The 14,122-nt window shown below is 44.4% G+C and overlaps 1 protein-coding gene across 1 annotated transcript in view; it reads right to left on the bottom strand.

Moving 5' to 3' along the window:
• MAMDC2 (MAM domain containing 2) overlaps window positions 1-13,880 on the bottom strand; it is a 64,569-nt gene extending 50,689 nt beyond the window's left edge. The window contains exons 1-2 of the mRNA XM_074569362.1: window positions 13,728-13,880; window positions 13,475-13,588 (exon numbers count right to left, since the gene is read on the bottom strand). Coding sequence (XP_074425463.1) covers window positions 13,475-13,588; window positions 13,728-13,758 — 145 coding nt within the window. The 5' untranslated portion in view covers window positions 13,759-13,880. The remainder of the gene's footprint in view (window positions 1-13,474; window positions 13,589-13,727) is intronic.
• Between the last annotated feature and the right edge of the window lie 242 nt (window positions 13,881-14,122).

The raw sequence follows: 14,122 nt of genomic DNA, 5'->3' as shown, positions 1-14,122 counted from the left end.
GACCACGTTCAGGCAGCTATGAAGAATCTCCAAGGATGGAGACTCCACAACGTCCCTGGGCAACCTGTGCCAGCGTTCAGTCACCCTCACAGTGAAAAAGTGTTTCCTGATGTTCAGAGGGAACCTCCCACGTTTCAGTTCGTGCCCACTGCCTCTTGTCCTGTCTCTGGGCACCACTGAAAAGAGCCTGGCTCTGTCCTCTTTGCACCCTCCACTCAGGTACTTATGTTTATTTATATGAGATCCCTCTTGAGCCTTCTTTTCTCCAGGCTGAACAGTCCCAGGTCTTGCAGCCTTTCCTCCTAGGAGAGATGCACACCAGTCTCTTCATCATCTTCGTGACCCTTCATTGGGCTCTCTCCAGTTTGTCCGTATCTATTTTGCTCTGGGGAGGCCAGGACTGGGCACGGAACTCCAGATAGGGTTTCACCAGTGGTGAGTAGAGGGGAAGGATCACCTCTCTTGACCTGCTGTCAACACTCCTCCTAATGCAGCCCAGCACGCCATTAGCTGCCTTTGCCACAAGGGCACTTTGCTGGCTCATGTTCAACTTGGTATTCATCAGGACCCCCAGGTGCCAAGCTGCTTTCTAACTAGGCAGCCCCCAGCACGCGTTCTGCCACAGGGTTTTTCCTCTCTGCAACTTCTTGTTGCACTTCATAAGGTTCCTGTCAGCCCATTTCTCCAGCTTGCTGAGCTACCTCTGGAGGCCAGCACAACCCTCCCATGCATCAGTCACTCCTCTCAGTTTCGTATCATCATCAAACTTGCTAAGGGTATACTCTACCTCATCATACAGATATTAATGGGGATGTTGAATAGGATTGGACCTGGAATTGACCCCTAGAGTACACCACTAGCAGCTGGCCTCCAACTGGACTTTGTTCCAGTGATCACCACCATCTGGGCTGGGCCCAACCATTCAGAGAGTTTTCAATCCTCACCTCACCTCTGCTCATCCAACCCATACTTCATCAGCTTCTCTATGAGGATCTTACAGGTATAGAAAGTCAAACAAAGAAAAAAAAAAAACAAACAGAATTTCCAGGTATGTGAAATGTAAATAGGTGTTAAACGTATTGAAAAAGTTTCAATTTAAGACTGGAAGCCCTCTTTCCTTGTTCTTCAGCTTCTCATTGGTGCTACGGCCTCAGCAGCTAAGTTTACAGCTAGTTCTCCAGCAAGAGAATCCTAGACTTCATATTTGTAAACTGATCCCACATAAGGTGCCTTTATACACCAAACAGGCAAAAGAGACAAATCAATTTTTCCCCCTTTGAGACCAGTTTTTTAAGTATGCCTTTGGGCATTTCTACTACATGCAGCGTGCATGCAGTGAGAGAGCAGCCATGCCATAGGACAGCTCTAGTGCTTTATCATCCGCACGTTGGCTGCAGCTCATGTTGCCTTCCCCATCAGAAAGAATATAGTCTTGCAAATATCAATAGTAATAAAATCAGTCATAATGTTCCCTCAGAAAAATGTTTAAATATGGAATACATTGGTTATGAGAGGGGACATGCCCCTTTCTTTAAAGGAAAATAAAATAGATTTTCCTATTGTCTTTTTCCTATTGTATTTTCCTCCATTCAGATTTTCTAGATGAAGTCCTTAAGACCCAACACTGTATTTATGCATTTGCTTCCCAGTATGTATATGAACTTAAGCAAACTTAAGCAAACTTAAGCAAACTAAGAGATTTCTGAACACAGAAAGCATATTGAAGGCAACTCAAAAAATTCAGATGCTATCCAAAATTATCTGGCTGAGATGCTATTATACCCAGTCACTGCAATAAAGCTGTGCCATCCAAGACCTGCCAACATCCAGAACAGGAAATAGAGTCAGGGGAAAGTCAGAGTGTTATCTGTAACTCCCCAAGAAAGTCAGCATTACTGATTTCCAACGAAAATACACGGCAAACCAAATTATCGTCACTCTGGAAAAAATACAAGGAAGACCAATTAAGGCAGAACTCATGGGTTTTCACTCTGAAAGGCTCAGGTGCACTCTCCTGAGGGCAAGACTACTGACTCCTCAGGGATTTAGTGGTATGGCTCAATAGCTGCATGGACATAGAAAAGTATCTATTGCCCACTCATCCTTTCCACACTATTTCTCAGACATATCTTCTACCTACCCCATGCAATGAAGAATCTGTATCCCTTCATTATAGCCCCTGGACGTATGGCTCCCTTCCACCCTGCTATTCTCAACCTATGCCCAGAAGAACTGATGACTCTTCTGCAAGATAACAGAAAATAATTAGAGCGCTTCAGTCTGCCACAGCATAAAACACATGGAACGTGCTCACAAAGGACCCTCCAGTGCTCACAAGTCTTGTAATACCCATGAAGACTTTAACACAGAAGCGACTTTGCCTTATAGCCATGTGTATATGAGGCAAGCCTGGGTTCTCATAGCCAGACACCAATGTCATTATCTAACCCTGGAGTGAAGAGACAGACATTAAAATGATGTTTGCATCCTTTCTATAATTCACAGAGTACTCATCCTACCTGCTGACACCAGCCTTCTTCAAGGGGCTTCTCGAGACATGTTTGTGATAGTTACTGAAAAGCAAAAAACTGTGTTCCAGGCTGGAAGAAACATGGTTCAGCAGATGTAAAACAGGCCTATGAAAGGAGACACATTTTCATTGCAAGATCTACAAATGAATCAGGAAGAGACATTGGACAATTCCATTTATACATCAGCTGAGGATTTCTACTGCAAGTAGGAAGTGCTTTGTGGCACACTTAGGGCTTTATTGAAGAAAACTGTTTACATAGTTAATCTAAACTTTGTTCTTAGATACAGTGCATTAAAACATGATCTTTAATGTTATTATCAGAAAACAGGGAAATCTTCTGCTTATTCACAGAGCAGGTAGGAGTGTCGAGCTTCCTTACCCTCCAGGCATGACTTTTTGCCACAAACTGATCTGCTCCAAACCTGAATGCAATAGCATTTCCCTAGACACCACTGTCACACAGAAGCATGCTTCAACCTTTGTTCAACCGTGGGTGCTAGATGAAGCAACACTCTTACAGTATTGATCGATCGTTACGATGTAACACCAAAAAAAAAAAGAGAATCTGGAGAATGACATCCTTTGATAATTTTGCATCTTGCTGTGGTTTTGTATGCAACAGCCATAATCTGCCCTTCCACTTCTGTAGCTCTTCCTACATTTTTAATATGAAATAGTTTGTGGCCCAGCAAATTTGAGGAAACTCATCAAGTTACAACAGAGCCTCTTTAAGTATTTTAGTGGTTCGCTAATTGAAAACTGTGAAGACTCTGTTTCCTAAAAGACTTTGGCTGATATTTCAAATGGAAATCTAATTACCATGATTCATGGATATCTTCATACTAGGACTTGCGAGGTTTTCAGAACAGACCAAAGTGTTAGTAACATGTAGCTCATACTTTATCAGAGAATACATCTATTTAAAACAACATTCAAAGTACACCAACACAATTACTCAGACTACTAGAGTTGTCTAATATACTGATCTTGAGCCATGTTTGCCAAAACAAAATGTGTTGGAGGAACAGCCATATAGTGTAGAAGAAACACTCTGTCAATCAAAGAGCATTTCTGGAGTGGCGGGCACTAATATTCTTATGTAAAATTGTAGGAATCTTTGGCTTGATTACTGTATGAAAAGCTATAATAATCAGACTTGAATCTTTGGCTGCCTAGAACCACAGGGAAGGACTGGGCAAAAGACGCTTTAAAATGTGACTCTCTTAAATGGGTGTCATAAAATATGTTCAAATGATGTAACGGCTTCTAGGCAGTCAAAGCATCGTATGAAGTTACATGGATGACTACGCTGGCCTTTTATCTGGCCTTCTGTAGCATTACTGCTACAAAGTGATATTAAGACAGTAAAAAACGAAAGATTAAAGGAAAATAGCTCTGTTGTTTTAACCTCATTTGATAAGTTTAATCAGCCCACTAATTATAGCATTGCCTGTAGTGCACTGCTCTTGCACACAGTGGCTGGGGATAAAAAAATCTCAGAAGGTAATAAAATGGGAGAACTAAAAAAAAAGAATGCAAGACAACTAGTTGTAACTGGTTTTGGTTTATTTTTTCAATAAGCTTTCAAAGATTTCCACTTGATAGCGTCCTATATAATAAGATTACAACTCTGAACAGTCTGTACCATATGCAACGTGAACAAGTCTTTTTTACTAGTAGAAACGCTTCTGAAATGTCTGTGGTCACTCTTCAGCACCAGTGCAAGCTTATTTTTTCTCACTACAGATCCTGATACACACTAGATCTTGACCGAAAATTTATACTGAAAACTGAAAATACCTTCTCTTCCTTTCAAAGAAATGAACTGGCAAACAATTGGCTCTTATCTTCATTTTCAACATGATTATGCATGTAGTGTAATAAGTGCAATGACCACAAAGTACTGCCTGTCAGCAGTTTTATTGCTCAGTAAAATTCACGCCATTCATGCACCCTGAAATTAAAGAAACTAAAAAGAAACTTTAGATCGATTCATTTAAGTCTTTCGTTTTTTCAGAACATTGAAAACTTATCTAGCCATTTTCAGCAAGTGATTTTGCATGTTTGAACTTGTGTTTTAGCAAACTTCAACAGTATTTGCAAGGTCAGTATCCATCCTGTGTATAAAAGCAGCTGAAAACTTATTATTTAACTTCCTATTAATGCAGAAGGTAACATTACAAAGCTAGACTGATTTCCTAATCCTGGGCCCTATTAAAGCCAGCCACAGCAGCTGTGATTTCAGGTGGGAAGCCGTACCTCAGCCTCCAGTGTCTGACTGAGACGTACCCAGATCCCTGCAGCCATTAAAAAAAAATCTGGGTATAGTCACCTTGCATACCTGTGCAAGCTGCAGTAGTGTGACCACAGCCTCTCCGGGTGGGTTGTGCAAGCAACACATGCAGTTGCGTTATAGACTGAAGCTAGCCCAGGTGATCTCCACATGAGCTAATGGCTCCTACTGAGCGGCTGCTACACAGACGCACAGCTAGTTTTTAATGTAAACATGCAGCATTTTGAAACGGGAAGCTGCAATATGAATTTTGCTAAGTGTGGTTTACAGTGCTGTATCAGTGCTAGAGAATCATACAAGCTGCTCCACACTGCTAATGAGTAACAAGCCTTGCTACCTGGAGGGAATCAGTTTTTTTGCCCGGGGTTACATGCGAGTTATTTGTTTGTCTGAGGTGATTTAGCCTCCACCACCACTCCCAAACACTCTTTTGCCCTACTACAATTTTTTTTTTTTTTTCAAATTCTAGGGGTAATTTACCTTTTTTCAGCTGTTTTCATGCAAAACAAAGTCCAGTCCATTGTCAGGAGTTTCAGGTATATCCAATAAACACGAATTTTCTAACAGACGTCCTCCCTCTCTTGAGGCCAGCCTCCATGGCCCCGTGTAAAATGCACTAAAATAGCTTGTTGACTCTCTAGGCACTGAATCACTAACAGCTGTATGTGAAAATACACTGCTGAGAATGTTACTATCCTGTGGATGAAGGGAATGCTTTGAAACTCATCTCTCACGCAGTGACTCACTGATAACTATTTAGGATTCGTCTGTTCTCCTGCTGCAAATGGAAAGCCAAGACTTATCAGGAGTGTCACGCACAGGCAGCTGCTGCTGAAGCCCTCTATGAAGACAAAGTGCTCTTGGCCATTTTTTTTCCACAAGACCTGCCTCTGAAGATGAGCAAAAAGTGTGCTACTGACTGTAATGTGGGCTCAGTTCAATAAAAATGCTGTTGCCCAGAAGCCTAGGACAGAAGCTGTACCTGGGCAAGAAAAACGTCAGATTTCCTACTGGTATCAGCAAGATAAGGGAGAGGCTGAAGCAAGGCTGAATGCTACTCACACATGGTACTATTAAGCTGCTGGTGACAGACTGAGCAAGAAAATAGCAAGAAGAAACAAGCTGCTAACACAAGAGTAGTGGCTGAGTAGTCAAAGAGCAGTGTACAGGAGAAATGGCAATAGAGGTGGAGGAGAAATTAGAAGAACACAAGAGTCTAAGTGTACCAGAAATATGTAAGAGTAAGCCTTTTTTTTCCCCACCTTGGAAGTGACTAGGAAGGACAGCTGTCACTCCAAATGCAATTATTATAGGGTAGCAAATGTAGCGCCCATCTACAAAAAAGGCAGAAAGGAGGATCCGGGAAACTATAGGCCTGTCAGTCTGACCTCGGTACCAGGGAAGGTCATGGAGCAGATCATCTTGAGTGCCATTACAAGTCATATAATGGACAAGCAGGGGATCAGGCCTAGTCAGCATGGGTTTATGAAAGGCAGGTCCTGCCTGACGAACCTGATCTCCTTCTATGACAGGATGACCCGATTATTGGACGAGGGAAAGGCTGTGAACATTGTCTACCTAGACTTTCAAAAAGCATTTGACACTGTCCCCCATAGAAGTTTCATGGAAAAACTGGCGGCTCATGGCCTGGATGAGCATACGATCTGCTGGATCAAGCACTGGCTGGATGGACAGTCCCAAAGAGTGGTAGTTAATGGAGTTAAATCCAGCTGGCGGCTGGTCACAAGTGGTGTCCCTCAGGGCTCAGTGTTGGGACCACTTCTGTTTAACATCTTTATTGATGACCTTGATAAGGACATAGAGTGTATCATCAGCAAGCTTGCAGATGACACGAAGCTAAGCGGGAGTGTTGGTCTACATGAGGATAGGGAGGTTCTACAGAGAGACTTGGATAGATTGGACCGATGGGACAACGCTAATGGAATGTGCTTCAACAAGGCCAAGTGCCGGGTCCTGCACTTGGGCCACAACAACCCCATGCATCACTACAGGCTTGGGGAAGAGTGGCTGGAGAGCTGCCTGGCGGAAAAAGACCTGGGGGTTCTAATTGACAAGCAGGTGAACATGAGCCAGCAGTGTGCCCAGGTGGCCAAGAGGGCCAATGGCAACCTGGCTTGTACTAGAAATAGTGTGACCAGCAGAAGTAGGGAGGTCATTGTCCCCCTGGACTCAGCACTGGTGAGGCCACACCTTGAGTATTGTGTCCAGTTCTGGGCACCTCAATACAAGAGAGATATCGAGGTGCTGGAGCGAGTGCAGAGGAGGGCAACGAAGCTGGTGAAGGGCCTGCAGAATAAATCTTATGAGGAGCAATTGAAGGAGCTGGGACTGTTTAGTTTGAGGAAGAGGAGGCTGAGGGGAGACCTCATCACTCTCTACAACTACTTGAAAGGACATTGTAGAGAGGTTGGTGCTGGTCTCTTCTCACAGGTAATTAGTGATAGAACAAGAGGGAATGGCTTCAAGCTGCAGCAGGGTAGGTTTAGGCTGGACATTAGGAAAAAATTCTTCACAGAAAGAGTGGTCAGACACTGGAATAGGCTGCCCAGGGAGGTGGTGGAGTCACCATCCCTGGATGTGTTTAAGATTCATTTAGATGTGGTGTTGGGGGATATGGTGTAAGGGAGAACTTTGTAGAGTGGGGTTGATGGTTGGACTCGATGATCCCAAGGGTCTTTTCCAACCTAAATGATTCTATGATTCTATTTTGGCCAGGAAGACAAACATTTTAATTATTGGGTCAAGGCAAAACAGACCACGTGCTTCTAGTTGTTCAACTAGAGTTGAACACAGCTTCTTGAGCTTCTAGACTCAACAGTTCTAATGGCTTCTCCACTCCATCAAAAGGCACTCGGTGAGAGATGCCCAGGCTACAGGTTTGGCAGACACAAACCAATAAGCTTCGGTGGTGGGGTGGATTTATCAGCTGAAAATCTTGCCAGCAAGCGAGCATTGTGCGGTGCCAGCCTGTTTCTGCCGCAGTGAGGTACAAGCTGGTGCAAGCCTCCCTCAATAACCTTCTACTTAGCTCCCAATTACACAGGTATCACGAACCTGTGAGACCACTTGTCTCATCTTAGCCTTGTACGAAGCCAGCAATGTTACACCTTTTTTACATTTTCAAATTGGTTACTTTCCTATGCGCTTACAAAGTATTGCAGAAAGAAAAGTGAGACTACAGGCGTGACAATCTGTCTGCCGGTAGGTTTGTAACTGAGGATGACGCGGCACGCATCGGATATGAAATGCACTTGCTGTGCAACAAAATCTAGGATCACCCGTGATTACCTGTTTCATTACTGTGCCTATTACAACCAAATGATGTGGCATTCAGGATGATGGCGCTTAGGTCAAAAGAGGTCAGTTTTAAGTCATATGGCACAGCTGTAAATACAAGCTATTTAAATGGTATGCAAGCCATGTTTAGATTTGAGATTCCTTATGCTGCTGCTCTCATGCCTGACTTATCTGATGGCCTGCGATGGCTGGCCTGTCTTCTGAAATTATTTTCCATCTTAAAACCATTTTAAAGTGTAGCTATAGGATAAGTATGTCCCAAAAGACAAACTTCAGTTTCCTGACACTGTTGTTAGCCGTATTACTTGCTTACCCGCTCACCACGAACTGTCACCTGATGGATGCCCGTTTTGAGTGTATCACAGAAACAGTCTTGGACTAACCCAGCAAAAAGGAGGCATGTTTTAAGGTGAAGACAATCAGGCTATTTTTATATAAATCAGGCTATTTTTATATGTATCAGAATTTATGACATCATTCTTCTGAATGAAGTCTATTTCTTTTTAAGGATGAATCTCCTTTGGAATACTGCAGAAAGAGAAAACATTATTAAAAAGCTCTGAAATGCATGCTGTTAAAATATATCTTTGGAGACATGAGATTTGAAGTAATAATACACACTTCCAGAATTGTAGAAGGAAAGAGCAACACACACAAAAATATACATTTAAAGCTCCTGATGACCATACGAGAGCCAGATGGATACGGCCGTATGAACTACCAGTTACAGGTTTAGCAGTTCAGTGCCACATAGCTCATTACAAAAGATTGGCAGGGAAAGTTGCTTGACAGCTCTCCACAGAAGAGCAGAGGTGGTAAGGAGACAACTGTGCGAGTCCTGCTGCCACAACTACTAAAATAGCTCCAAGTCCATCGCAACTGGCAGTGCATGGGCACATCTGTCAGCGATCTTTAAGGTCCCTTCCAACCCAAACCATTCTATGATTCTATGATCACTTGCTTTTTGGAACACATTGCTAATATAAACAACCGCTCTTCCCCGCAGCTTGCAGTGGTAGCAGACAAATTTCTTATCTAATGCTTAAATCCAGGCAAGCAGATGCAGCACAGCACGCTCCATTAGTGCAAATTTGAGCTGACAGGCCAAACGCACATTATTTGCAGCTCTATTAAACTGGTTTCTGTTAAAAGGAAGGAAGACTGAGAACAAAACATACCCACAGACACAGGCACAGAAAATGCTGTACAGATATTCTTGGCAAAAAATGTAAACATTGTCCAGAGAAAAGATGTGTGGTAGTTATTCTGTCTAATGAAACCTATCTATAATAATGCTATGATCAGGATGTTCTTGCAGTGAGGTTATGGCTTGCTCTGTGCTGGACAGGCCTGGGAGGAAAGCAAAAAATGCCAAAATCCAGCCCGGCAGAATGGCTGCAACTGAGGTAAGGCCGTGTTCCCTACTGCTGTTTCAAGTGGGTCTACATGGCCTTATTTCTCTACTCAGGATTACTGCCTATTACATAGAGCATCCTCCTTTGTTTTAAAGTTTGGTTAACACTTACAAAGCACATGTATCCTCTGAAATAAATGTGCAATTTGGTTAAACAAAATCTCAAGATTATTTGATGAAATCCTATCATACAAAGTCTGACAGTATGTATTAGAATTAACGAGGTCTTTCCCTTGCAACACGTATGCTGCTGACACAGAAGTAAATTCCTGTGGAAGCCAGGCACTATGCACCCTCAAAGCTTTATGCCCCAACATAACGGGACGTGAACTCACGCAAAATATACCCGTGGGTGTTAGTGGTAAACAACATGGTATTTGTGCTCCTCGACTATCTCTAAATACAACAGTAGTGATGAATATAGATCTGCTTTCTAAATTTCTCATCCATTAGTTGGGTCCAAGGAGTTTAAGCTTTGTCTTATATTCTGTACCTGGATTTTTACAAGAAATCAGCTGTTCAGAGGCACCATGAATGCAAGAATATTTATGGGAGCATGCCTACGCCTCTGAAATTAAAATGGACCGTTGGCACCTTGGTTTATGTGTCCTAGCAAATCACCTAAAGCTTGCGGATCTTATCATTAGTCCATTGATCACACACCAATTCACCTGTTGCTCATCAGATTTCAGAACCAGGATGATGCCCTTTTCCTATGCAACAACATGACTGTGTTTCCCGTGTAGCTGGTATCCTACAAACATCCACATCATGAGGCACATCCCGTTTGCACAGGACTTCCCAGCTTACGCCGAAAACAGAACTGGCGCATTAGGAAATGTGCTGCCTCAAGCACAATGCTATATTTACCCAGCCTGGGCCATGACCTCAGCTGGGTGTGCTTCTCAGCCATAGGTAAGATCAGAAGAAATCTATATCCTCGGCTGTTTCTGTATTTTACATTTTCCTTTGCATGGTGATTGCCTGCTAAAAATCATTGTAAGTCCAAAATGCAAACACTGAGTTAGCAGATGACTGACTCAAAAAGCTGACAGTTAAGAAGAGTACCTTGATGCTTATCCTCGAAGGTCCTATCCCCGAATTCAGAGCCAGGTGAAAGAGCTTGAAGAGTACAGAGGGTTTCAGTGAAGCAGAGGTTTAAGGGAGCACAGGTCCACTGGACAGATATTACGGTAAAACGCCTGATTTGTTTCTTGCGTCCTACAAACACCCACTTCGTTAGGGCCTCATTTGCCAGTCTTGAGGAAGGCAGTAAAGAGTGAAACAGCTATCCATTTTAGCACAGACTATTTTGGTCTGATTTTCCTTTTGCACTTGACTAAAAAGGGCCCTAAAATGCCTGTCAGTTACAGGTTATCAAAACTTTAGCTTAAAAAAAAAATCAAAATCTTTTCAATTTTAAAAATTCTAAAATTAAAAACAAAAGAAATCTCTTATCCCAGGAGTACCTGAATACTCAAGAGAAGCCAGAGACATTTAAAAAAGCAGTTGAACCTTAGAAACCTACTGGTTTAAATGGGAATGCACAGCTGTAAACAAAAGTAAAACTTAGCCTCACACTTCCTTTCTCTTCCTGGCCCTTCAGAAGACATTGGCTTCCTTGGCAACCAGGCAAAAAACTTTCAAGTATGGAGTGGAAATTTCTGGGCAGGATTTTAGTTTTATTTACATCATCTTGACAGTTTGGCACAAGACCACACTACTGAGAGATTTATAAAATGAAAGAACTTGCACTGCAAGTCAGATAATCCCTGTAAGAGATTTGCTGTATATAGCTCTATACTGCAAATAATATTTTAAAACAATAAAACAATTTCAAAGCACTGCAAGGAGAAGTGGAACAATTCAAAGCTAAGCTGCCACTCCCATCCTTCAGTTCCTCTGTTTTCCCAGTAAATTACCACATGTACATACACTGACCTGCAAATACCAGGGCCCAGTGCTGCCGAAAGGAGCATTGTTTTACTAGATGAAAAAGAGCATCTAAGGATGACTGGTTTTGCACACCTGCTCCATAGATTTGGATGAACTATTTTCAACTAGGTTTAGTTAGGATTCTATGAATGCATTTCAGAAGAGGCTAATACCTTGTGTGCCAAATGTTTGCACAAAAAAGACTTACTATGATTAAATTACAGATGGCAGAAAAAAGGTTTATAATGGAAATGCTGACAGAACTATGCCTATTAAGAGAGCTCGTGTACCACGTATCCTCCCAGAGTTTAACAGTTCAGTTATATATCTCTGAAAAACAAGATCTATGATGACAGAAGCTGTGTAACCACTGGTATGCTTATGGTCACATCGAAAAATCAAACTACAACAACCAAAACAGTGTTCTGTGGGCCAAAAAAAAGTAGGCTGCTGCTGATCCAAATCTCTGATGAAATTCCCCTGTTTCTTGAAGCACCGTAGCACGGATTTGCACAACATGATGCACACGCAGGTATTAACTCCCTGCATCTCACAGTCCCTTGGAGCTGAACCAGTACCACTACCATGTGGCTCCCCATTAATCACGAGGAGGAAGTGCTGCTTACAAGACAGGCGGCTTAAGAGGGCATGATGTTAAGAAGCATAGCTGGGAAAGCAGAGATGGTTACTAAATTTCCACTAGTATCTTCAAAAATACAGGAAAATCTATGTATATTTACATTAAAAAAAAAGAAGAGAAAAAGCAATCATTTTAATCATGACATCCTCAAAGCCTTTTCAAAGTTAGCACGCTTCATATATTTTCAAACCCTAACGATTAATCTAAAAATCAACAATTAAGGTTAGTTACTTTGCATATGTGAGAACTGGGTTACAAATCAGAAAAAAAAAAAAAAAGGAAAAAGGCTTCATTATCAACTGAGTAACAAGTGGAATGACAAAACTGGACCAGCCAGTTTTGCATGGAGCACCCATGAGGGGTAATGAGAGGTGTCTGTCTCTTTGTATCTGTACTCCCCTCTTCATTATTGTTGGCACCTGTTGTGGATCTTAAAAGCTTTGAAAACACATAGTGCCTTTCACTCTGTGAGCACAGCTTTCACTTTATGATATGAATGACACTGTGGCCTAAACATAACCAAAACTGAGTTATTTTATTACCTAGTTATAACCATGTTGTATTTAGCTTTGTTTAGTCTCTGCTTTGTTCGTATTGATTCAAATATGAACTGTCAAAAACTGGGAGCATACACTAAAAACTTAAAAGTTACAGTTGCATGGAAACTCTACAGCAACTGGATTTTGTTCTATCAACTGCCGTCACTAAAGTCTAACACAACTTACTGAAAGACTAATGCTTATCTTTTTCGTGTTGCACTGCAGGTACCATAAAATGGAGAAAAGTCTTAATTGAACATGTTGTAAAGATAACTCTTCACAAAGATTGCCTCCTGCCTGGAAAACACATCCACTTCTACAGCAGAACCCAAAATGCATTCAGAACAAACAATAATGCAGCTGATAGATGTGTTCTTTCTAGGAAGAGGGTAAGTCACCTACAACGAGTTTGATAAAAGACACCTTTTCCCCACAGAAAGTAAAAGAAATAGGAAGAAGGTTTCTGAGGCACCCTGCAGAAAGCTGCGGAGAGACCCGTGCGGGGGAGCGGGGGCGGGGGGCCGAGCGGACGCCTCCCCGCCGTGCCTGCAGACCACAAGTCGGGGGACCGACACCCACAGACCGAAACTCCAGCCGGGAGGGACCCCCGTGCGGCCGTGCCCCCGGGAAAGTCGCGCAGCGCGGTACCGCCCGGGAGGGGGGGGACGGGACACGGCAGCGCCCGGTGGGCAGCGGGTGTACCCCTGGACGGCCGGGGGAAGCGGTACAGGCGGGGGAAAGGGGGGAGCCCTACACCGGGGCCGGGGGTGTCCGTACACCCGGGAGGCAGCAGCGCCCTTACCTTCCCCGTGCAGCGCCCAGGGCAGATGCGCGTAGTCCCACTCGTAGCCGCAGGCGCTGTCCTCAAAGGCGCACGACCCGGGTGACAGCAAGGCGGCCCCGGCGAGACTCAGAGCTGCAAGGACAAAGCGAGCCCCGGTCACGGCCCGGCCGGAGCGGGGACCGCGGGCCGGGGGACCCCGCCGCAGCGCCCACCCCGCGCCCGGGGGCTGCGGCGGGGCCGTCGGTGCGGCGCGTCCCCCGCCGCCGCTTACCCTGCGCGGCGAGGAGGCAGAGCCGCAGCATCTTCCGCGCCGCGGGGAGCCGCGGCTGGCGGCGGCGGCGGGGCGGGCTGGCGGATCGGCGGCCGGCAGCGCGGGGGCGCGGCCGCGCCGAGGCCGGGGAGGCGGCGGCGGCGGCGCTGGTGTCGGCCCCTGGGCACCCCGACGGGGCGCAGGCAGGTCGAGCGGCCGCGGGAGGGCAGGGGAGGGGCGGGGAGGGACCCCGAGCACCCCCGGGTGGGCGGCACGTCCCACCCCCGGCTCGCTCGGTCCGGTTGCCTGAGGCTGGGGCGGGAATGTCTTCGAGGGTGGGGGCTGCCGCCGCCTCCGCGGGTAACCTGCTGTAGTGCATCACCCCTCTCACAGTAACAATGTGCTTTTCTACGTTT

Source organism: Larus michahellis, chromosome Z, assembly GCF_964199755.1.
Source record: "Larus michahellis chromosome Z, bLarMic1.1, whole genome shotgun sequence".
NCBI lineage: Eukaryota > Metazoa > Chordata > Aves > Charadriiformes > Laridae > Larus > Larus michahellis.
The sequence above is the reverse complement of the archived record's forward strand: the minus strand, read 5'-3'. Positions and strand labels throughout refer to the sequence as shown.